General features: G+C 39.7%; 1 protein-coding gene across 1 annotated transcript in view; it reads left to right on the top strand.

Annotated features, from left to right (window-relative positions):
* The window catches only part of WEE2 (WEE2 oocyte meiosis inhibiting kinase), a 29,716-nt gene extending 4,435 nt beyond the window's left edge, over positions 1-25,281 (top strand). Inside the window, exons 2-14 of the mRNA XM_063100512.1 lie at positions 3,946-4,232; positions 5,339-5,502; positions 8,053-8,458; positions 10,877-11,070; positions 13,096-13,147; positions 15,634-15,806; positions 16,991-17,112; positions 19,190-19,336; positions 20,017-20,124; positions 20,256-20,341; positions 21,282-21,452; positions 23,203-23,345; positions 24,840-25,281. Of these exons, the coding sequence (XP_062956582.1) occupies positions 8,114-8,458; positions 10,877-11,070; positions 13,096-13,147; positions 15,634-15,806; positions 16,991-17,112; positions 19,190-19,336; positions 20,017-20,124; positions 20,256-20,341; positions 21,282-21,452; positions 23,203-23,345; positions 24,840-25,002 (1,704 nt within the window). The 5' untranslated portion in view covers positions 3,946-4,232; positions 5,339-5,502; positions 8,053-8,113 and the 3' untranslated portion in view covers positions 25,003-25,281. The remainder of the gene's footprint in view (positions 1-3,945; positions 4,233-5,338; positions 5,503-8,052; positions 8,459-10,876; positions 11,071-13,095; positions 13,148-15,633; positions 15,807-16,990; positions 17,113-19,189; positions 19,337-20,016; positions 20,125-20,255; positions 20,342-21,281; positions 21,453-23,202; positions 23,346-24,839) is intronic.

Below are 25,281 nucleotides of genomic sequence, written 5' to 3'. Positions count from 1 at the left end.
CTGTTCTAAGAATACTGTGTCTTGTGGGTAGACAAGTAGTATGACTCTTCTATTAACAGCTATTTTGATGGATAGTTCTAGCAAATGGGAAACTGGCAAGAGAAGCAATTGATTAAAATCTGTTTGACTTTTATTCATCAGGTATATTTATAATAGATGTAAAATTAATAGATTAACCTAGGATTTTTTACTAATGGCACTAAAGTATTCATGGGTAAAATGACATTTTATCACCAATTTGCTCTAAAATACCCCACATCCACCCCCAACGAAGTTGCAGATATATATAAAACAAGACTGTAAAACTGTCCATAATTTTTGAAACTAGGTTATGGGATTCATTATACCATTTTCCCTATTTTTGGCATGTTTGAACATTTTCATAAGAAAAAGTTAAACAAAAAAAGAAAAGTATTAACGATAGACTTCTAGGCTTTAAAATAACCAGGCTTTATCTTACCCAGCTGTCTTAGTATGTTTTTGTTGCTTACAGCAAAATACCTGAAACTGGGTAATTAAAAAAAAAACAATTTTTCTCGCTTACAGTTTAGAGGCTGGGAAGTCCAAGTCCAGGGAACACGTGTGGTGAGGGCCTTCTTTGGTGGTGACTTCAGTGATGCAGGGTCTCTCATTGCAAGAAAGGCAGAAGCAAGAGAGAGGGAGCTAACCCCTCACTCCTTCTCCTTTTAAAGCTCTCTGACCATGCCCATGACCACCGTTAAACCCTCAAATGGATTAATCCATTCACTATGGCATGGACCTCACAATCTAATCACCTTTTCAAGTCCCCACCTTTCAATTACCATAATAGGATTTCCCACCCTCAACAATTACAATATGGATTAAACCTCAATGAGTTTGAGGGAGACATTCAATCTACAGCATTTCACCTTGGCCCCCCAAAACCCATGTCTTTTTCACATACAGATTCATTCATTTCATCCCCAATGTATTTACTTGTTTCAGCTCAAAAGTCCAAAGTCTCAAGCTCCCATCTGTGAAATCAAAAAAGTTATCTACTTGCAAGATACAATGGTGGGACAAACATAGAATACATATTCCCATTCCAAAAGTGATAAATGTAGCCAAAAGAAAGAGGTAAAAGGTCCTAAACAAGTCTGAAACCCAGCAGGGCAGGCGTCAAATCTTAAAGCTGGTGAATCATGTACCTTGACTCCATGTTCAATGTCTTCTGCATGTTGGTGCAGGGGTTGGGTCCCCATGTCTTTGGGCAGCTCTGCTCCTATGATTTTCCTGGTCTCAGACCATGCTTCAACTTTCCCAGGCGGGCATTGCACACTGGTAGCTCCACAATTCTGGGTTCTCCATGGCGGTCCTGCTCTCATGGCTCCACTAGACATGACACTGATGGGGTTACCTGCAGCAGCTCTGACCCCACATTTCAACTGGGTATTGCTCTAGGGAGGGCTGTCTGCAGTGACTACACTCTGTGACAGATCTCTTCCTGGGCCCCCAGGATTTTCCATATGTCCTTTGAAATTGGTGTGGAGGCTCCCAAGCCTCCACAGCTCTGGCATTCTCTGAGCCTGCAGACTTCACACCACATGGATGCTGGTAAGGCTTCTGCTTGTATCTTCCAAAGCTGTGGGTCTAGTCATGCCTGGGGCCAATTTAGCCATGGCTGGAGCAGGCAAAGCAGCCATGGTGTTGGTGCTGGAAGCAGCTTCCTGAGGTGGCCCTGGGCAAGCCCATGGAGGGCACCTCATGCCTGTTCACAAACCCTATTCTCTCTCATAGGTCTCTGGGCCTTTGATCTTTGAGGGGCAGCCTCGAAGATCTCTGAAATACCTTCAAAGTCTTTTTTCCCTTCTCTTGATGATCCCTTTCTTCTGTACTAATCTCCTTAGCAAATGGTTGCTTGGCTATACCCTTGGTTTCCTTTATCAAGCTGACTTTCTTACTCTTCATGTGACCAAGCTGAGAATCTTCCAATTTTTGCCCTCTGCTTTCTCTTGAATTATAAATTCTGGCCTTATGTCATACCTTTTGTGCCATAACTCAGCATAGGCTGTTGGAAGTAGCCATGCAGCTTCCTGAATGCTTTGCTGCTTAGAAATTTCTTCCACTAAACACCCTGGGTCAGTACCATGAAGTTCCACATTCCATAAAGCTTTTGGGCATGAAAAGAATGCAGCTGAGATCCTTGCAAGTTCATAGCAGGGGTGATCTTTGTCCCAGTTTCCAATAAACTCCTTCTTTTTTCTATCTGAGAATTCCTTAAAATGGTCTTTACAGTCTATATTTCTATTGGCATTCTGCTCACCACCATTTAACCAGTCTCTAAGAGGTTCCAAACTTTCCCTCCTCTTTTTGTCTTCTAAGTCCTCCAAACTCCTCCAACCTTTGCCCAACACCCAGTTACAAAGCCGATTCCACATTTTCAAGTATTTTTTATAAGTGATATTTCACTTCTCTGTTACCAATTTTTCAATCATGTTCCTTCTAAGTCCCTGACCATCTGGCCAAACCATTAGCCACAGCTCATGAATTGGTGTATAATTGTACATGTGGCCATTTCTCCTTCTGAGCAAAGTGTGCAGCGAGGTGCACTGCCGACAGTTCTGCCCATTGAGAAGATTCCCCCCTCACCATTGTCCTTCAGGGATGTCTCAGAAAGGAGCTGTAGTGCTGCAGCTGTCCACTTTTGGGTGGTGCTTGCATACTGTGCAGAACCATCTGTAAACCGGGCCCAAGTCCTCTCTTCCTCTGCCAACTGATCATAGGGAATGCCCCATGAGGCCATAGGTGCAGGCTGGGGAAGATAAGGCAGTGTAGCAGGAGGAGGAACCATGGGCATTTGGGTCACTTCTTCATGTAACTTACTTGTGCCTTCAGGATTTCCTCAGGCCCAATCATTTATATACCACTTCCATTTGATGATCGAGTGCTGCTGTGCACGCCCAACCTTATGGCTTCCTGGGTCAGATAACACCCAGTTCATGATGGGCAGCTCAGGTCATAAGGTAACTTGGTGGCCCATAGTCAAGCATTCAGTTTCTACTAAGGCCAAGAGCTGTTTCTCAAAAGGAGAGTAGTTATCTGTGGATGATGGCAGGGCCTTGCTCCAAAATCCTAAGGTTTGCCACTGTGATTCACCTGTAGGGGCCTGCCAAAGGCTCCAGACAGCATCTCTATCTGCCACTGATACTTCAAGGACCATTGTGTCTGTTGGATCATATGGCCCAAAGGGCAGAGCAGCTTGCACAGCAGCCTGGACCTGTTGCAGAGCCTTCTCCTATTCTGGGCTATTCTCTAAATTATTGGGATGTCAGGTCAGATATCTATTCCTGTTCTAAGAATTTTATGTCTTGTGGATAGACAAGTAGTATGTCTCTTCTAAAACAGCTATTTTGATGGATAGTTCTAGCAAATGGGAAACTTTGACAAGAAAAGCAATTAAAATCTGTTTGATTTATTCATCAGGTAGATTTATAGTAGTCTTAAAATTAATAGATTAACCTAGGGATTTTTACCAATGGCACCAAAATATTCACAGGTAAAGGTGAAATGACGTGTTATTACTGATTTGCTCTAAAATACCCCATATCCACCCCCAAAGTTGCAGGTATAAATCAAATAAGATTGTAAAATTGCATAATTTTTGAAGCTAGGTTATGGGTACATTGGGACTCACTATACTATTTTCCCTATTTTTGGCATGTTTGAACATTTTCATAAGAAAAAGTCAAACAAAAAGAAGAAAAGTATTAATGATAGATTCCTAGGCTTTAAAATGACCAGATTTATTTCACCCAGCCCATAATCTTTCCTTGAAATTCTGTTCTGCTGGCAATGCTTTTCACTAGATATGGCTTTATAAGCACGTAGAAATAAGAATGTAATGGACAAATATCATGTATTGTTAATGATTTATATAATTATCATTGGATTCACTGTGGCTGTGTCTGTGCATTCTCTTGGCAGGAGGGGAGGAGATCAGAAGGTCCCCTTCAAGGCTCTTGGCTTTGTGGACTGCTATAGGAAGACAACTGTTAAGAGTCAGGAGCACCTGAGACCCATGTTTCTATGGATCCATGTCCAGTTCAGCTGCACCAATCTGCACTGCTCAGTGTCACTGCTGCTGATGGACTTGTCCAGGGAGCGGTGAACATATGTTGCTAATGAAAATATTCTGTTTTCCCCAAATCACTGAAAACTTTCCCTTGTGCAACTAATGCAACACTTGCAGTTGTGATAAGAGATTGAACAAGGTAAGGACAGGAAGCATACAATATTGAAGCTGGCAGGACCTTAAAGATATCATTGCCTAGCCCTCTTATTCGTCAGTGAATTGTAGCTGACTCCTCCCTGTTTCCATGAGGCCAATGGACCCTTGTCTAGGAACCTTGCTTGCTGCTTTGCTACTTTTACAGGGCACATTCTGGTGATAAAGGCCAACCTTTTCTCTCCACCAGCCTGAGGTTCTCTTAAGTTTGTTTCTGGTCTTCAGAGTCCATGCCCAAAAGTATGGAGGCCCAAAGAGTTATTTCCAGCCTAAGCTCTTTTCCTAAATAAAGGTAATTCCTGTCTTGGAATCTGCCAGCTTCCCAGAAAGATTGACAGTGAAAAAGTCCATTTCTTGCTTGAGAAAGCAGACCTCTCAGTGGTTTCCATGGGGCAGTCCCATCAAATATATGATTCTCTAACATCACCATTTTTCCAGAGTTTGAATGACTTAGTCAGTTCAGTCTTAAATGAATAATGCGATACAGCTTCATTCTGGCCCATTCAAATATTTTTTACAATTCTCCCTCCTGACTGAGGGGACAGTCAGGCCAGCAGGTCCTTCCTTGTACTGACAGACTCTCAAATAAATATCTCATTTTCCATGGCCTCAGCTTTACTTTTGCAAAGGAAGATTCTACCCCAAAGGTGATACAATTTTCCACCTCTTGCAGAATTAATTTAAATAGCTAAATTTTCCTGCTTCTATTCTTCCCATCAGTATTTCAAAGGCCTCAGAACCAAGATTTTGTCAGAGTGGAGCCTAGGAGCTTCCTCAGCACTCAGCAGTGTGTCTGCAGGAGGAGAGCTTCCCTCGAGCACATGGTTTAGGGAACTTGGCCCTGAGATGCAAGGTTGGCCTCCTTCTTGCAATTCTTACTCCTGGGAAACTTACTTTCCTCCTGTGCAGCAACTCCCGTTACAATAAGAAAAACATTCAAACCTTTCAAAAAGTCAAATACAGAATTATTTTAAACACAACTGAGATATATTAACTTATTTCCCCAAATCCATCCAAAAGTGATTTTTTGAACACCCACTGTGTGTCAGGCATTAAGGGAAAAACCCTGCCCTTGTCCTCTTATTGCCATAGATGACATGGGTTCCACTTTTGACCTGTCATCTCAACTGTGATGAGCAGATTTGTGCCTGCGATGGATGCCTGTGGTATTAACATGCACTGAAGAAAAGATGGAGTTTTTCATAATGTGAAGAGGCTAAGAATGAAGAAAACAGAAAAGCGTGACAACAAAAATAGTAAGGCCATGGGCCAGGGATCCCCTTGAGTCGTTAAGTTCAGCCACCATGCAGTTCTTGTTGTGTATTTTCCAGTTCTAGAATATCTTATTTGTGCTTATTATATCCTTCTTATTCTGAAAGCTTAGCCACAATCATCTTCTGAATGACAATACATGGAAAGATAAATGGTGCAAGTTTCTAATAGAATCAGCGTTGACAGCATGAGGCCTAGGCCACCACAATGGCATGGTTGCCTCCCTAGGCAAACAATGTAGTCATAAATAAGGGTAATTGAGAATTATAGCAAGGGAGAGAGGCAGGCAGGGAGTGACGGTAAAAAAATAACCTGGTCTACCTGGGTAACACCCTCTAAACCAGCTCCTGTGTTTGCCTCCAGGCTGGTGATGCACTCAGTGCTTGGGGTCAGGTCCTGCTCTGTTGAGAGCAAAGCCAGCCTTCAGCTGGCCTGGAGAGGCAGACAGGACAAGCATGGAATAGAAGGGAGAAACTGATCACCACCAAGGCTGCAGGAAAGGAATCACATCACCTGGCCTGCTGATTTGCGAACAAGAAATTCACTCCCAGGCCCAGAATCTCAGTTGATAGTAATTTCTTTAGTCCTCCTTTCCTTTTGATGACTATTTTTCTTGGCCCCTGTACCGTAGGATGGTGAATCTCTGATCAAGGTGTGCAGTGAGTTACTGCATGCTGTGAGCAATGTTTCATCCCCTGTTGAATTATCTCGGACAGTCTGTATGGGTGGGAGGGGGTGGGGAAGGGCCAAGGAAGGATTCAGTGGTGCGCCCCCCCCCCCCCAAAGTGCTGGAGCATGAGAAGGCTTTTAGCAGAAAAAAACACTTCCATGTTTCTCCAGTGAGTTTTCATTTGGATTACTCTCTTCAGGAGTTCAGAGGAGAAAGTCATGCAAGATTCGGGGAAGAGAGAAGAACAGAAGAGGTGACAGGCAATGGGTACCGCAAAGACTGTAGGTAGAAGGGAAATAAAATTTTTTTCATACGCATCAAGCGGCCTCGGTTTCTCAGTGCCCCTCTCTCTGGGTCCATGTTTATCGTGTAAATAATTCCCCATGTCCGGTCCCCCCAGAGCCTCCCTAAGGGCACTGAGGAGCTCGTGCCTGTCATTTTCTTTTTTCACGGACTGCCTTTCACATGGTTTTCTCCTGTAAAGTGATATCAGCTGGGTTCTTTTTTCTTTTCTTTTTTCTTTGGTATACATATACATTGTGTAAGGACTACCAGGTCAAATTAATTAAAACATCCATCACCTCCTATGCTGTACATCATATCTCTCGAACTTGTTCATCTTATAATTGAAAGTTTGTACCGTTTGGCCAATATCTCCCCAGCCCCTGGCAACCACTATTCTACTCTCTGCTTCTAAGAGTTCAACATTCTTAGAGTCTATATATAAGTGAAATCATACAGTATTTGTCTTTCTGTGTCTGGCTTATTCTACTTAATGTAGTATTCTCCAGGTTTATCCATGTTGTCACAAATGACAGGAATTTCTTTTTTATGGCTGAATAATATTGTGTATTATATTGTATATTGTATTATATTGCATATATAACACATTTTCTTTATCCATTCATTCACTGATGGACACTGAGGTGGTTTCCATATCTTGGCTATTGTGAATAGTAATGCAATTAAAATGGGGTGCAGATATCTTTTTGCAATAGTGATTTCATTTCCTTTGGGTGTATACCCAGAAGAGGGGTTATTGCCTTGTATGGTAATTTGGTTTTTTTCTTCAAAGAGTTTTTTACCCTTTGCATGGGACCTCTATGAGTAAGAAATTAAATAACATATATTAAAAATAACTAGACAGTAAAACATTGTACAAAATATGGTATTTTAAGCAAAAGCAATTGCCATTTTAGAGTGATTAATATCTCCTCCTATGTGTTACTGATCTTTCCACACAGTTTAAATTTTTGTTCAATTCCCTAGAAGCTTTAACTGCTAATACCTGGAGGAGGGAAGGCGCCTGAATTAGGGCAGGTGTGTTTGGCAAGATCTGAGGTGTGTCTCTATCAGGGATACAAACTTCCGCCAAGATATGTTAGAGGCTGTTTAAAGGTAGTTACGATATCCAGGTGATGCTAAATTGTAATTACCTGCTGGTAGCCATTGGGTGGGTGGGGTCAGAAGAGAGCAGAAGGTGATCCTTACAAATGGCAAGTGAAAAGAATGAAAATAATTTCTTCCCAGTAATGAGCTTTTTCCTAAATTGGCTTATTGGTATTTTAAAGCCATGCTAAATTAAATGAATCCAACTGTCTCACTTATATCTTATAGCACATGAATTCAGGGAGACTGCCAGGGGTATCCAGAAGAGCTCTAAACATAAATGGGATTTAATTGCTCAAAGAGTTACCAGAGCTTTCTTTAATCAGAATAGAAACAAGATTAAGCTGAGGTCTTACAGATTTGTGGTACTTAAGGGAGAAAATTAAGAGCGTGTTACTTCTTGTAGCTGTTGGTAGAGGGACAGGCAGGCTAGAGTTTGGAACTTGCTAGTTGAAGTTCTTTTCTCCTCCTATAGATTCACAGTGTTCTCTTACTGATAGACCTTCTTGCCTGTGTTGTAAAGATCTTTGGCTGAGATGGATGACAAAGATATTAACAAAGAACTGAGGCAGAAATTAAGCTTTTCCCATTGCGAAGAACAGACTGAGGATGAAGAGCAGAAGAAAGCACAGGAGGGTGGGGAAGCCCAGAGCCAAACCCCAGAGAAGTGTGAAGCTCAGGATTCAGAGGCAAAGTTTACACTGTCCAGGACTCCCCTTGGTAACATACGTGAACTCGACACATCTCAGGAAGAAGACAAAGGAAGTCCAGATCAGATTTTGAGGACCCCAGTGTCAGATCCTCTCAAACGCCCTGAGACCCCAGAACAACCAGGCAGCAGCAGCGAGCAGGTGCATGGTGACGGCCCCTCTACTCCCAAAGTAAGTTGTGGGGACAGAGGGACCCGGGTCACCAAGGTCTGTTTTCCTTCAGTTCAGATGATAGAGAAAGAGGATGCAGTCATTAATGTATATATGATGGATTTGCCTCACACGCTGTATATATCCTCAATTACATATTTATTGGTAAAGGTGAATAAGAGTTTAAAGTTCACAGAAAACAGAATTAAATGTCTTGCCAGTTGTCTTAAGTCACTGGGGCCAGTAACTGTTTGGTATTAGCCACAAATCTTGGGTGCGAAAAAATTCCTAGTTAAAGAATATTGAAACTGGAAGGAATATGGGGATGGAGTCCAGCCTGTGTACTTTACGAATGAGAAAATCAAGGTCTCAAGAGAGAAACTGGTTTATAGCTCAGTCAATGGCAGAAATAGGACTAGAAACCTGATCTTTTGGGCTTATTCTATTGTTATTTCGATTATGCTAACTAGCTCTATTTTTGTGCAATTACTTACTAATATTTCCTAATATAAGAATATTCACTTTCACTGGCTGAACATGTTCATCTCTTTGTCCACTGCTCTTCACAGAAGGAACCCCTCTTCCCTCCCTGGTCTAGTGAAATACAGGGTCTTCTATTATGTGAGCAAAGAGGTAACGTTTTGGCACTTTATAAACTGAGGATGGCAAATAAGCAAAGGTCCCTACTAGTTAGCATATTCCTTTATCCTTGCTGCGATTGGTCTCCTATTACATCATTCACATTATTAAAGTTAGGGTTGGGGCGGGGTTACCTCTATAGCCTTTGACGTGGTGTGTGATCCCTAGGATTGGTATTAGCTCTGTGTCCTGCTGGCTCAGCTTGAGGCACTTATTATCATCATCCTAACGTCTCTGATCCTGGTTGCAGCACTGTTGCTGTCAGCGGGTCTCCTTGGTACCTGCTGAGTACGGGTACCATGTCTGCCAGGAAATACTAAGTTTCTTTTATGAACTGTAGACAAACTAACATGCTTGAGTATTCATTCGCAGGTTTTTCAATGGCCCTGATACCAACCAATCAATTGTCCATTTATTTTTTGAGAACCCACTGTGGGTAAGGAATAAGTCAGTCCCTGCCCTCCAAGAGCTTACAATCTAGCATTTCTTCTTAATTTGAACCAGTGCTCAGTCTTCATGATTAACTTACAGGGAAATCGTGTTTGTCAGTGAGGGCTTTGTCTGACCAGAGATTCCAAAGCCGTTGAAGTCTAAGACATATATAAAGCCATTATAAAACCCTTAAATCTGGAAGTTACATATCTTTCTTCACTTGAAAAAAAGTTAGGTCGTGGTGTATACTTGATAGCTTCCTTCATTTCGGCTTACATCAATTATTTATTTATAATAAATCCAATATTTTCTTAGATGCATTCTCTAATGAATCATATTGTGGTCTTGCTTTTATTTCTACACTGAAAAGTCATGGACAGAAACTATCGAAACAGTAGAATTCTTTTAGAAAGATCCTCACAGTGCAATCACTATACTGTGAGTTTCCATCACTCCCCCTGTGTATGCTACTGTACTCTTGAAGATCTATAACATAGGTATTCCTTTGGCTGCTGACACTTAGGTCATAATGGCATTCTGCAGTCTCAGAATTCTTTGTCTTTGGCCTTTAACCTTGCTCCTTGGTTTACTTCTGGTTAGGTTTAGGCCTATGTCCTCTTGCTGTACCCCTCTTGGAATAGTAAGTCCTGCACATTTTCCTGTTTATTGGTAGCTAGTTATAGCCACTGCAAAGCCCTGAATCTTAAGGGCTTATTTTAGAGCACTATTTTTCAATCTTTACCCTACTTCATGGAACTCTTCTCATTTAATGCTATATTTTAAGTGAAATTGAAAACTCTTTTTTCATGTTTAGATAGTCTATGAAATCTTTCCCTTACAAAGTAATTATTTCTAAAACACTGAACTGCTGATTGACGGACTGTGTATTCCTAAGAGCTAGAATTCATCTTTGTACCCCTCAGCATCTGGCCTATGTCTACTACTTAGTAGGTACCAAATATTTAGATGAATAATTGAGGGGAAGTTAAAGTATAAACTGTGAAAACATAAGGAGTCATTTTTGTTTGTCTAAACTTAAATGTCCTCATCTTTAAAAGTTGGAGGTAGGACTAGAATTGGTGGCTTTCATAGATAACTAGCACAGTTGTGCAGGGGAGAGGGGTGGAGCTTAACAAAAGTCCTGTGTTGACCTCATGAATCAGAATATCTGGAGGTAGAGACTGGGATGCTATATTTTTTGTAAGAGGACCAGTTATGATGTACTAGTTTGCACTGAACCAGATAATCTCTCAGGTCCCTTTCAGCAATAACATTCTTTGGTTCAAATTTTGGTTCAAATGTTAACTAGCTAACTAACTTTTTTTTTCGTAACTCTGTTCTGACTTGCCCTTTATCATTCTTATTCAGAGCTGGCCCAGCCAACTGATGACTTCTTCAACAGGGAAGATCCCCTCCCGAGGATCTAAGCATTTGAGGCTCACGCCTGTTTCCCTCATGAGTGAGACCTCATCAACTCTGGTCAATATTAATCCCTTTACCCCAGAGTCCTATAGAAAATTACTCTTTCAATCCAGTGGCAAGAGGAAAACCCGAGGAGATCTGTAAGTATACTGTTGCCTATGACTTTTGAGAACTACCTTACTAGAGTCAAGGGTTAAGAGGAGAGTATTAAAGTAAGATTAGGAACAAGAATTTTAATGAAATCGACATAATGTTTACTTAGTCTCCCCTTCCCTAAACGTCAATGTTGGTTTTAACTTGCTTTGTCACAGATATTCTAACATCTTTCCATTCTGATGTGGGCTGTAGATGCCTTCTCTACAAAACAGCAGGACAGAGTAAACAGTAGATTTCTGGTTTCCATTAGGAAGTTGGATGGGCTATGGAATTGCATTCAAGTGGACTCCTCGGGTTGAGATGAGGCTAGCAGTTCAGGAAGGTGTAGTTCACACTTCAAAGAGTATATTCTTGGTGTTTTGCATCTGGCTTATGTGACTGGTGATGGGAACAGTAGTGCAAGGATTTGAGTTTCTCTGTGGGTGATAGAAGATTGAGGAGAAAAAGATAGTGTTGCCTTCAGAGGCACTAAAAAAAAATGGTAAGCCAAACTGCACTATTCCACAAAGGCTGTTAAATAGTAGAAATCATCCAAATAAGGATTATGCATGTTACTTAGGGACATTTCTTTACTATGTCATCTCAAGGCTTTTTTATAGGGTGGAAGCACCTCTGAAATGGAGCAGTCATTTGTATTCATATGTACTCAACAACAACAAATGATCAGCTAACAATCTAAACTTTGCAGAACATTAAATATGTCATGCTGAGTTGCTTCTTTGGAATCAATGACTATGTATTAACCAGCCTTATGACCAGAATAGGTTTTCTGAACTCTCTTTCCTGAATCTTGAGTAAACCGAACTTCAGCGCAAGTACACCCATTTAGTTTGGTTACCAAGAATTCTGTTGGTTTTCACTCTTGAGGAAACTTTTAAAAAAATTATTGAAACATATTGATCGTACCTATTTATGGGGTACAGAGTTACATTTCAATACATGTATACAATGTGTGCTGATCTATTCAGCGTAATTATCCTATTCATTGCAAAACTTAATCTATTTCTTCGTGATGTGCACATTTGATATCTTCTCTTAAACCATCAGAATTAATGGTTTCACCTCTCACTGAAGCCAGCAAAAAAAGACAGATAATTTGAATTCCGAGCAATGAAAGTTGTGACACTTTAGTAACATCACTTAGTGCTTCTAAGAGAGTATTTTTCTCCCTTGTTTACTGTGTTGATATTTTATGAAGAACTAGAACGTAGTATTAAGTACAAGTCACAAATATCCAGCATCAGGGTATTTTCATGAGTATAGTGCCCACTTGCCATTTCTACCCTGTCCTTCTTCAAAGGAAAAATCAATAGCTGGCTGATGCAGAAATTGAAATCTTGCTTAAGGATCCAGAATACAACTACTCATGCCAAAGAGGATGTTTGTCAGTGACTTTAGCTTATTGAAAATATCTTAGCCAGGGTTAGTGCTCCTTCAGCTATAGTTAGTCTCCCTGTGAACTGAGTACAGAGCCAGATTCTGGGGGAGGTGGGCATGGGAAGGAGACTGTAGTGCGGCAGTGAAGAGCAAATGCTTTGGGGTCAGACCTGCTTCAAATCCTGGTTCTGCCACTTACTAATTGTACGACCTAGAGTTACTTAACCTCTCTGTGCCTTAGTTTCCTCATTTGAGGATAATATGCCCAGTGACGGTCTCACATACGTTCTGTGCTTTCGCTTGCCTCCAGTTCTCAGCATGTGATGTTCTACTTGCCTGAAACCTCACTCATTTCCCTTGGCTAGTTCCTACTCATTCCTGGAATCTTAGCTTCCATAGCCACTCTTGATGTAATTAGTTGGGTGCTGTTTAGGGTATCCCTTGATATCTTGTTCTTATCTTGTCCTAGGTTCTTGGATTGAAAAGTCCTCATTATCCCTTCCCCCAAATATAAGTTGAAGAAGGAAAGGAATTATCTTATTCTTTCAACCTCAGAACCTATCACACAGTACCAGGTTCAATTAGTGTCACTCATATATTGACTTAACTTTTTTCTTTTTTCTTATTTTTAGCGAGGAAGCTGGTCCAGAGGAAGGCAAGGTAGGACAGGGCCTGCCTGCCAAGGTAAGCATTGTTCTTTGGCCCAGTTGTCATACATAGGCATTTCATCTTATTCTCCTTGCCCCTTCCCCGCCCCTGTCACCCCTCCTCGTGTGCCCCCTTCTCTCCTTCCCACTTCTCTCCTAAGATTCCAGGAATGAGTAGGAACTAGCTAAGGGAAATGAGTGGGGTTTCAGGCAAGTAGAACAGCACGTGCTGAGAATTGGAGGCAAGAGAAAGAACAGAACATAGGTGAAACCATCACTAGACATATCCTCAAATGAGGAAACCAAGCCATAGACAGGTTAAGTAGCTCTAGGTCATACAGTTAGTAAGTGGCAGAACTGGGATCTAAACCCAGCTCTGACCCCAAAGCATTTGCTCTTTGCTCCCACACCCTTCCTTTCTCCTTTCCCTCTCTTTCTCTCCCAGTACCCTCTTCCCCCCTTAGTCAGTTGTTACTGTGCTAGGCAGGGTCTGATATGCACATTGCTGAATTATTACCTTAGAGCATTTTAAAATTAAAGGTTTATGTTTTGATCTGTTTAAAAAGGTTTACCTTTGATCTGGGGAAAAATTCTATACTCATGGGGTAGAGAAATGAAGAGAAAATCAGGATATTTTGGTCTCAAAATGGAAAAACAGAACAGAGGAAAATGGCCTAGAGCCAGAGATTTATATGTAAAAATTTTAGCTTAAATGTGTCAATATTTATTGATTTTTGTGTGTGTGTGTAACTTTTTTCTTATGTTTTTCATTATACATTTTTATGGGGTACAGTTTGTTTTAATACATGCATACATTGTATAATGATCCAATCAGAATAGTTAGCATATCTAGGAATTCCTAATTTATTTTATAAGCTATCTCCTGCTTTCAGAGATGCCAGCAACATTTATTAAATTCAATATGTGCAAAGCATTGTATTTGGAAAAAAATCTGTATGAAAGTCACTGCCCAGGAGGAACTAAGACCTTTGAAATTTTAAAACGATCTATACATAAACATGAAGCTACAAGATGTATGCATTTGTGTGTGTATTTGTACATTTGTGTGATGTGTGTATACATACTCATACATGTATATATTTAAAGTCTATAAAAGTCTATACGAGGGGTTAATAAAAATGTTTTTTATAGGAAGCAAGACTTGGGTAGAAGAGGTAGCATATTGCTAAGAATACTAGGCAAAGGAAATAACTTTTAACGCCATGAAGGCAGGAGAATGGGATATGTATATGAGAGGAGTAGGGTTGGTGGGTGAGGGGTTGGAGAGTGATATGGATGGTAAACTGGATAATTTGGCATCTGAGATGAAGATGGTAAGGTAGTGGGTTTGCAATTGGTAGAAGGCCTTGAAGCCTCTTACCAGAAGTTGGAATTTCTCATGGGAAACACCTAAGTGTCTTTGATTCTATGGCATCATTTTGCAAAAATAATTCATAGTGTTAGAGGAGTTGGTGGGTAGACATAGCAAATCTAGACATGGAGGAAAGCATATAAGATTGGTCTAAAGGCAATGAAAATTGTAGATCTTGCTGATGAAGACTGATTGGAGCTGGATGTTGAAAATGAAAAGCTAGCAAGAGTCAAGATTTTTTTTAAACTCCTAGAGTAAGAAGAGAAAATTCTTGCTAATTGGGATGTTGGAAAAAGATGACTTCGGAAGATAAATCAGCTTGGATTTAGTCATATGAAGTTACGTGAGATATGAGATTTCAATCATAATATTTTACTGAGAACTTACTATGTGCTTGGCATTATACTAAGATATATTACATATAACATGTAATAAAACATCGTACATTCTCTTGTAATATTTTAAAGAACCCTGAGGAGTATTTTTGCTATGATCCTCATCTTACAGATGAGAACTGTTAAAGGAGTTCAGTGTGATTTGCCTGGGGTTATTTACTTGCTGGCTAATGAGTGATGTTGCTAGTGGGCCTGTAGGGGGAGTTGCCTATTCACCTGAGCGCACACCCTGAACTAATCAATTTGATACTTTTGTTCTCACCACTAAGATTTTTGGAAAAACAAATTGAAAACAAGTATGCTTATTCAACTTGTAATGGAAACATTAGCATCCAAACTTTGAGTCTTACTAGGTAGAGAAGAGAGTCAGAGAGTTTTTTTTTTTTTTTTTTTTTAAAAACAAAAAAAACATACTCCATCCCGCTTTCAGCCATTCCTTCAGCTGAAGACTGTGTCTCTGGGTGTGAGGAGATGGTCCCCTTATAGAGAGGGATAGTATGATCAGATAGAGGAAAGAACATTGAAAAACATGCAAGAGAAATGTCAGTACAGAGTTGTATGGTAGGTTAGAAAGAACACAGAGAAGGCAGTCCACAATTGGGGAGATTCTTGCTGCCATGAATATTGACACAGAATTTGCCTCTGAAGTCTTTTTGAAAACTTAGAGAAGCTTAGGAATGTAATATGACTCAATTTTATTGCTTACAATATGTTAGAAAGAATTATTCTAATTTCATTTTTATTAAAATATTTTAGAGATGTGTTCTCCGAGAAACCAACATGGCTTCCCGCTATAAAAAAGAATTCTTGGAATTAGAAAAAATTGGGGTTGGGGAATTTGGTACAGTCTACAAGTGCATTAAGAGGCTGGATGGATGTGTTTATGCAATAAAGCGCTCCACAAAACCTTTTGCAGCATTATCAAATGAGTGAGTACTTTTGAAATGTACTACAGGTATAAACTTGGGTTTGGAGAGCTGTCTTTTGTCAAAATATTATAAATAATAGCACTGATGTCATTAAAATCATACCATTTGCTTTTCTTTTTTTAATCACTTCCCCATTGTATGTTGTCTCACATTCATAACCTTTTTGAATTTTCCAGATCAGAGATAAGTTATTTTCTAAAATATAACAATCATTTCAGATCATGTTGTGGATCTCTTGGCTTTTGCTTCCTACTACTGACCTTACTGCTTTTTTTTTTTAAATGAATAGATTTATGGAATGATCTTTGGGTACCTGTTTAGTTCATCAGAAATAGGGCCCAGTAGGAAGTCATTGTTTGCTCACCGGTTTATCTCTACTTCATATTAATCATGATCAATAGTCAAGCTTAAGAGATTACATGCAAGGGAAAATTATTAACAAAAGGTTATTTTCATTCTCAGAACTAATTCAAAGTTTCTTCCTTTATCACAAGGAAGACACATGTTCAGATTCAGCCAATACTTTTTATGAACTGTGAAGATTTAAAAACATGCTGAATCTCAAATTATAGCTTTGGAATACTTCATTTTTATATTAAAGTTAATCAATTACTATATTTTGCTTTTGTTGTATTGGGCTTTCTTATTCCATAATGCATATCTCTCCCCAAAGCTGTCCCTGTGACTACATCATATTGGGTTTAATATTGATTCTAATGGTTGTCTACCCTTCATAGAGAAGATAGAGGGCCCATCACAATATCTATAATTCAGTGTATTGTGGCCTTCTTGTTAAGCCCATTAAGATTTTAAAATGGTGTACAGTGAAATTAAGACTTGAAGCGTGTCTGCTGTTGAGGCAGTAACCACCTAAGACTCCTCTTTACATTTGCCATGTTCAGTCATATAAAAAATGGACTTTGGTACCAGGCCAACCAAGGTTTTAGTCCTAAGTCTACTATTACCATCTTGACTTTGGGCCAGCCGCTTACTTCCTAGAGCCTTCATCCTTTCCCGTGGTATCTTACCAAGTAGCTGTGAAGATTAAATGAGATAAAATAGTAAGCAAGCAGTCAGAACTTTATAAATGTTCTGCCATTGTTAATAATATCTCATATCTTCTAGAAACATTTTTATGTGTATTATCTTGATTGATTTTCCCCTCGATGCTTTTCTGTCTTTAGAAACGTGGCTTTGCATGAAGTTTACGCTCATGCAGTGCTTGGGCATCACCCCCACGTGGTACGTTACTACTCTGCATGGGCAGAAGATGACTACATGATCATTCAGAATGAATATTGCAATGGTGAGTGTGTGGACTGATATCTACCGAGAGGGGGATGAGCTTAATAAATTTTCAGGAATAAACTTTACCTCTTCCTCATAGTTTATGCCAAATACAGTGGAGTCATGCCAAAAAATCTGGACTGCAGTCTTGCTTGGAAGTAGAAAGCTGGAGAAAAAGAGTTAAAGGAACTTCCAGACACATATTATATTTCTTTCAAAGCTGCTGTGCAGCTGATTATCATTCCCTTCACACTTAGAACTTTTACCTTAGTGGTTTAAGTAATAAATCATCTTTTTTTTAACCATTTGCTGGGTATTCTAAATGATACAAACCATAGTCCCTACCATTTTGGGGGAGGTGGGGGGTAAATTTTCTTTATCATGCATTAGTTTGGTATACAGTCAACTTTTGAATGTTCAAGTGGATTCCAGAGTTGGGGGATTGTTCACACTTCTTGCTGCCTCTTATCTTTGAGCTTTAGTGTTCTCACCTGCATAAGGGCATGGAGTGGGGAGCTGAGACTGCAACTTGATGACTTCAGGTATATTCACCTAGGTCCTTCAGGATCATAATACGTAGTAACCAGTAATACTTTTTTCTGAATAGTCTTTTGGTTTAACATCGTAGCAGTGATGCTGGAACATGTTCAATTATGATTTTAATAAAGATTATAACAGATAATTTAGATAGCTTAGATTATAATTAGATGCCTACTGTTAGAGACTAGCAGCCATCACATTTCCCCTACTGTCCCTCTGAGTTCTGAACCAATCAAGTATTCCCTACCTAACCCCGACCCTTGCTAAGATCACCTAAAAGTTACCTCTGGGTCAGCCTCAGGAATCTGAAGGGCCTCCTGTAGTAGGTTGATTCTGCAACTGCCAGCATTCTCACTGAGTCAGGTTTGGACCGCTAATTTCTCCCTAAAGGCAAGATTTTCTTGTGACTTCTGTCACTGAAGATTTACAAGGCATGTTCCCCTAGGATGGTGATTTTCACACTTGTTTGGATGATGCGACATCCAGAAGTCAGTGTCCTCTATGGAACGACATGAATATTGGTCGAAGTTTTCCATCAAACAAACAAGCAACAACTTAATCAAAAGAAAAATATGCTTGTGTTATAGGTATCAACATAAAATGAAGACTGTGAGAATACAAATACATGAACCAAACATTCTGTTGAATTATTGATCCGCTTTTTACATTTTATTGTTTGAAGGCATTTTCTAGTTCTTTGTTTTGGTATTTGTTAGGTCTCACTAGCAGAGAGGAAAACATAGATACATTGCTAATTTTTCTTCTTTCCACCAAGTGGGTAAAGTACCCTTATTTTATCTTAAGGGAGGCACTCAGCAGCCCACCTTGCGAAGGTGGTTTGAGAAGAGCTGTGCAGGAGCTGGCTGTTTCTTCCTAGGGCACAATGCTTGCAATTACAGCAGCTATCTCTAGGTGGTACTTTAGGTTAGAGTTAAGGTTCCAGTATGGCTATAAACACATACTTCCTGTTATTCTGTTTAGTAAAGAACAGTTAATCATGCTCTTCTATAAGAAGTGGACAATCAGCTTTTGCTATAGCAAAATCAGGATATTCTAACACCTTTGTGTAAATGAATACTTTTCAGTAACTTCTATGGTTAATAATTACTTGCTAACTTTAATCTTACCTGCAGAGCTTCTAGGTATTTAAAAGTGGTGCTATTTCTAGTCTGGTTGTCCTTACTAAATACCTGTAGGTCTTCAGGGGGTTAGAGATATACTAGCTTTATGAATAGGCCTGATTGGCCTTCTCTTTAATAATTAGGTAAAATTTTAAAATGTTAGTTGGCCCATATTCAAGGTTGTAGGGCCACATATAGGATACTTGAGATACTGGCATTTTCTTTTCCTCTTTAAGTGCCCTATAATTCTTTTTAACATGACTTTGGTATAGACAAGGGGCAGGTATTGTTATGCTTTGCACTAACAATGAAGTAATCTAGACTTGTTGGACTGAAGTAATTCATGAGAAATTTACTGAATATTTACGATGCTTTCATCTATAAGACTTATACCTTTTCTCTCATTCTGTGGGGCTATTTTCTGTTGTTTCCTAGGTGGGAGCTTGCAAGCTGCTATATCTGAAAACACTAAGTCTGGTAATCATTTCCAGGAGCCAAAACTCAAGGACATCCTTCTACAGATTTCCCTTGGACTCAAGTACATCCACAACTCAGGCATGGTGCACCTGGACATCAAACCTAGTCAGTATGGTTCTCTTTTGCTCTTCCTACCATGTTTTCTTCTTTCCACACCATCATCAGCATTTGTGCCTGTGTGGCTACCAAGTATTGAAGATAGTGTTTGCTGGCAGAATTCCTCTCTTCCATTTGTCTCCCCTAAAACAAAAAATTCAGTTAAACAGTTCTAATCATTTCCCCTTTGGGCCCAGGGGACAGGGAGGGAAAAGACTCTTTACTATACAGTGAGGTCAAAAAAATGAAGTTATGTATTTAATTTACTGCATAGATAAGTGACAGCATGTTGGTCACATCCTGATTGTGTTTATGTCTAGTGCTATATTCTTTCTAATTCAGCACTGATCAAAGTGAGCAGAAATGAATGGCTTTATCACTCATTAATGTCAAACCCAAGGACTAGATGTCACTATTTTGTGTTTTCTGTTTTGAGGCAATACTACCCTGCCACCAGCCTCTTTAGAGGATGGGGAATGTATGAGGTCAGTTTAACTTAAATAGGTATTATCAATCACTGGCTGTTTAGAAATGATGTGGAAGACTTCATAGAAAAACAGAAACTGGTAGTCTTGTTGTGTCCACACAGAGGAAGAAAGAAGGGAAGCTGAAATAACAAATACAGAAAAGAATCTCTGTGGTGAAAAAGTTTAGGAATCATTCCTTATGTCTGTTCTGTATTTTGTTAGGTAACATCTTCATTTGTTACAAGATACAAAGTGAGTCTCCTGGAGTCCCAGAAGAGATTGAAAATGAAGCTGACTGGTTTCTCTCTGCCAATGTGATGTATAAAATTGGTGAGCCTGCCTTCTACTCCTACCAGTGTACTATTATCCTATGACAATTATACTGATGAATCAGTTTATTCCAGTTTTAAGAAAGAAGTGCTTTTAAGGAGCTTTGTTTTCTGTTCTCTCTCTCTCTTTAGGTGACTTGGGCCATGTGACATCAATAAGTAAACCTAAAGTGGAAGAAGGAGATATTCGCTTCCTGGCTAATGAAATTTTGCAAGAGGTATATATTAGGGAAATGGAGGGTGTTTAAAAATCCACTGAACCTTTTGACTCTCTTTTTTTTTTTTTTTTTTTTTTTTTAGGGGATCTTAACCCTTGACTTGGTGTTGTCAGCCACACTCAGCCAGTGAGCGAACCGGCCATCCGTATATGGGATCCGAACCCGTGGCCTTGGTGTTATCAGCACCACACTCTCCCGAGTGAGCCACGGGCCGGCCCAACCTTTTGACTCTCTAATGAAGGCTCACAGTGCAAAACATAAAGTGTATAATTATGATTTAAACTTATAGTATTTATTTTTCCGTTCAGAATGGAGACCAAAAATAGGAGAGAAACTCTTCCCAAAAAGCAAAAGGAAAGCTGGCTCAATCAAGGATGCATCAATATTTATACTATGCTTTCTAAAGGTCCTTTACTGTTTCTAGTATTTCTTAGAATTCCTAATATCATGGATTGCCTGCTAGGAAGAAAGCCTTTTCCTCAAGCCCGTATTGGTCCAACCCATCTCTGTCATGCTCTTATCCTTCTGATAGCACCACCAGCTCAGTTGAAATGACCTTTAGTCATTGCTCATCTAAGGATGTTTGTTTGGTCAAGCCTAGGAAGAGTATGACTTTCTCCTAGTGATAATCAGGAAAAAAAAATGAGTGTTTTCTTCCTTTGACCAGCCAATTATACACTAAGCTTCTTTGAGCCCAACAGAGCAAAATGGTGCAAAGATTCTGCCTTGGACGCTCCAGGGCACAGCAGGGTTAATCAGGTAGATGTGTTCCCTCTCTCTTCTCTAGAAATAAACCACTAACTGCAGTGAGTGGAACCTTGCCCACAGTGTCTGTTTAGAGTTTGTATGCACTCAAATGAACCTCTCCTATCAGTTGTATTTTAGTTTAGACTCACTCTGCTTGGTAAACTAACTGGCCTTCCTGTCTTCTGTTTTGAAGGATTACCAGCACCTTCCCAAAGCAGACATATTTGCCTTGGGATTAACGATTGCAGTGGCTGCAGGAGCAGAGTCGTTACCCGCCAATGGTGCTGCGTGGCATCACATCCGTGAGGGGAAAGTTCCTGACATTCCTCAGGAGCTCTCGGGGAACTTTTACAACCTGCTCAAGGTGATCTCTTATGAAGGGAAGATGAAATGGCTGTTTTTTAATGTGATGGCAAGTAGGTGGGGAAAGGAAAATGGAGAAGTTGGTAGGGCCATTAACAGAAGAAAAAGGAACTGTGACTAGGAAGCCTAGAGAGGATACGGGACAGATTGAAAACTTCTCAAGGAAACTTACAGGATATCACAAAACCTTTCATGTGATAGTTTAAAAATTGTTACTTTTTTTTTTTTTTTTAGTTGCCTTTCCTAACAACCCTGTAAGCTGGGCAGGTGGTACCTCATTCTGCAGTTGAGGAAACCAAGGCTCAGAGCAGCTCCTTGACTCTTGTACTCAGTCAGTTATTGGTTAACTTCAGAATCAAACCTGGCTATTTTGCTCCTACTTCACACTTGTAACTATTGTCAGTGGTAGCAGTGATGATATTACTTAAAGAGTGAATTTTGAGTGTAAAAGTATATAAGAAAGTATAAGCTACTTTATTGATAATTGACAATACCACCAATAATTTGAGCTATTAGAAAAGAAATAATGTTGACTCAAATCTATGTGTTACTTAATGATATCTGAGTATGTACAGGGACAAGAAAAGGCAAATGTTATGTTAAAACAGAGATACAAAAAACCCTCACATGTCAAGAAGCTTAGAATAATACCAAAAAACCAAAATATATATGACTGATTTTGTGGCTTAGAGAACAGGATTGGTTAGAATTGCTAAAATAGCCTTAGAAATATCTATTCACTTGGAAATTAGATTTGAGTTTCACAGCTTACCTGCAAACTTCAAATGTAGTTACAAACCTGTCTGTCTTCCTGACTTCTTTTGCTATCCTGAAAGGAGGCAAACCGTTCCTCACAGCGGTCTTTTGTTCATAGTCTAATGACCTATTTCTATGTGTAAAGTGCTCTTAGATTTAGTTGATAATTGCTAAGTACCTAAATGCTGGCCCTATGCTAGGCAATACATACATGTTAATTCATTTTTAATTCTCACAACAGTGTCAGAAGGTAAATATCATTATCTCAAATTTCAGGAAAGGAAAACATTTCAGCAAAGCTTACAAAGTAAATGGTGAAGCACTGGCTCTGACCTTGGTCCTTAATGAAAGGTGAAGGTTCAGTGTTTTTTTGTTATGATTTTTTTTTTTATTTGGCTAGCCAGTTTGGTGATCTGTACCCTTGACCTTGATGTTACCAGTACCTTGCTCTACCGAGTGATAACCAGCCAGCCTCTATATGACATTTTTAATTGCCGTATATAATGAGGTATTTTCTACTATATTCAAATCATCTTACGGACATCCCCTTCCTTGGAATAAATGCTTTAGGAATATGTCATGGCGAGTTGTTGAGTGAAAAAGGAATGTGATGTAGTAGAAAGAAAGCTGAAGTAAGAGTTGGGTAAACAGTTTTGGTTTTGGCGTTTCCAATAACTTGAACAAGTCACTTTTATTCTAGCACCTCAGTTTCTTCCACTTTAATATTAAGGCATTAGACTAGTTAGTCAGCTAGCCAGCTCTAAACTATGATACTTAAAGAAAAGTCAAAGGTGTGGACAACTGATGCTACCAGACATGGATGATCTTCTTGTCCATAGTGAAGTTAAGTTTTCATTTAATTTTTCCCTCTGCACAAATGAGAAGCAGGGTTTTACAAAATCCACCAGCAGAAGCTGGGCTGGAGTAGGCTTGAGTGGGAAGATCTTCCCAATAGTGAAGCTTCCGTTTTCTTCCTTTTGGCCCTGCATCTTCAGAGCATGATCCACCCTGATCCAAAGGAGAGACCTTCTGCAGTAGCTCTGGCCAGAAATCGAGTTCTTCGGCCCTCCGTGGGGAAAGCAGAAGAGCTCCAGCAGCAGCTGAACTTGGAGAAGTTCAAGACTGCTGCATTGACAAGGTAGATTTTGGATGCTGGAGTCAAGAAATAATCTATTGCATACTACTCACAATAGTATGACTGGTTTGGTGTGTCTTCTGTATGGATTCAAGTTTGTATATATTCAACATTAAATACATAGGCCCCTGCCCACAAGGAGACTGACAGCATGAGGCCCTTTGTAGCTTGAGATTGGGAGGCTTTGTGACTAGGCTACTTGAGAGAGGAAATTCCAGTTAATGCATAGGAAACAATATAAGGAAATACAACTGGGTTTAAAAAAAAAGACATGTTAAGATTGACAGCAGGTATCTAAGTAACTGGGTGATCACCTAATGTAATATATCCATAGGTAAGGTGGGAAGAGACCTATTTTGGAAACCCATTAAGTTTCAGGCACAGGCAGGCAGACATACTGACCTGGTACATGTTTAGAGGAAGAGGTATTTTTCTGAGCAAAGAAAGCAATCTGATAATCTTATTCATGTAGGCTTATATTCATTTATTAATTTATTCCTTCATTAAACAAATGGGAATTAATTTAGTTAGATGGAGTAGGGTTGGGGAAGGTTAGGCAGTGATATTGGAGCAGCATTCTGAAGGCACTTTAAGTGATTGTTACATATACAGTGCATTGTTGAAAATACAAAAGAAGGAAATGAAAAATGGTTCTTGCCTAAAATAAGCGTAGAAATCCAATTCTCTTGGATATATAATCTGTCTTGGACAGATTAGCTTGAAAAGTTCCCAAGCTGATTTCTTGGTTATAAGTTGCCATTAGTCAGGTAATTCTTCCTAATAAGCCACTTAATTTTTTTTTTGCTCTAGTTTTGAATTCTGTTGTCATAGCTAACAAAGTAGTTATAAATATGTTTACAAGAATGTAAGTACCTCTTAAGGTGTGGTGTGTACATTCTGTGAAGCCAGCTATGGAGGCCAAATGACTGCCATCATTCAGTACCAGCTATAGGCACCCATCCCAGAGACAGGGCAGATGGCATCTCGAAATTGTCTAGACCAGCGGTTGGCAACCTTGTTATGTAAGGAGCTAGACAGTAAATTTATTATGCTTTGGCCATATGACCTTTGCTATAGTGACTCAACTCTGCTGCTGCTGTTGTGTGGAAACAGCCACAGACAATATGTGAGAGGCTATGTTTCAATAAGACTATTTACAAAGACAGGTGACAGGCCAGATTTGACCCAGGAGCTGTGGTTTGTTGACCCCTGTAGCTTTCATATATAGCCTGGAGAGTTATTCACTTAATTTTTAAAATTGAAGACCATTTATTCCCCAATCAGTAGGATTTGGGAAACTGAACCTACCATGTGCCTTGCATGGCATGTCTGTGTCAACCGTTTTTTATGACAGTCATAGAGAGCGAATTTTCTATTCCGTATACAGTTCAGCTTTTCTTCTGTAAATATTAAAGAGAAAACTACATGTTAGTTTCGATCATAGTATTATCTTTAATTGGGGATCAAGTAACCTATGCTTTTCCTTTTCCATTGCAGGGAACTGAGAAAAGCCCAGCAGGCCCAGTCCCCACAGGAAGACACCCAGGATGGTGACTCTGGGGTCTCTGGGGCCCACACAGGATCGAGAAGCACAAAACGCCTGGTGGGAAGAAAGAGTGTGAAGTCTTCAAGTTTTACCTGTGGGAAATCTTCCCCATAAGAAATCATTGCACACCATTTAGCCTTTCACTGTATGGCCTCTAGAAATAGATATTAACTGTCCCAAACTTTCTTTTATAAAACGAAAACATTAACCTACTTGAATGCCCAAATATTTCAAAAGCCACTCTCCTAATTTAGCATTTACAGCCAAGATCCAAAAGCTGCTAAGGCTTCCTATTAGTGATGGTCCTAGGTACAATAGTGGGCAGCCATTTCTCTTCTCCATTGTTATTTTCCTAATGCCACCTATCAACAACTTGTTATATTTTTTGGTGAA

This window comes from Cynocephalus volans, chromosome 6, assembly GCF_027409185.1.
Source record: "Cynocephalus volans isolate mCynVol1 chromosome 6, mCynVol1.pri, whole genome shotgun sequence".
Taxonomy (NCBI): Eukaryota; Metazoa; Chordata; class Mammalia; order Dermoptera; family Cynocephalidae; genus Cynocephalus; species Cynocephalus volans.
Note: the sequence above shows the minus strand (reverse complement) of the source record. Positions and strands in the feature narration are given on the sequence as shown.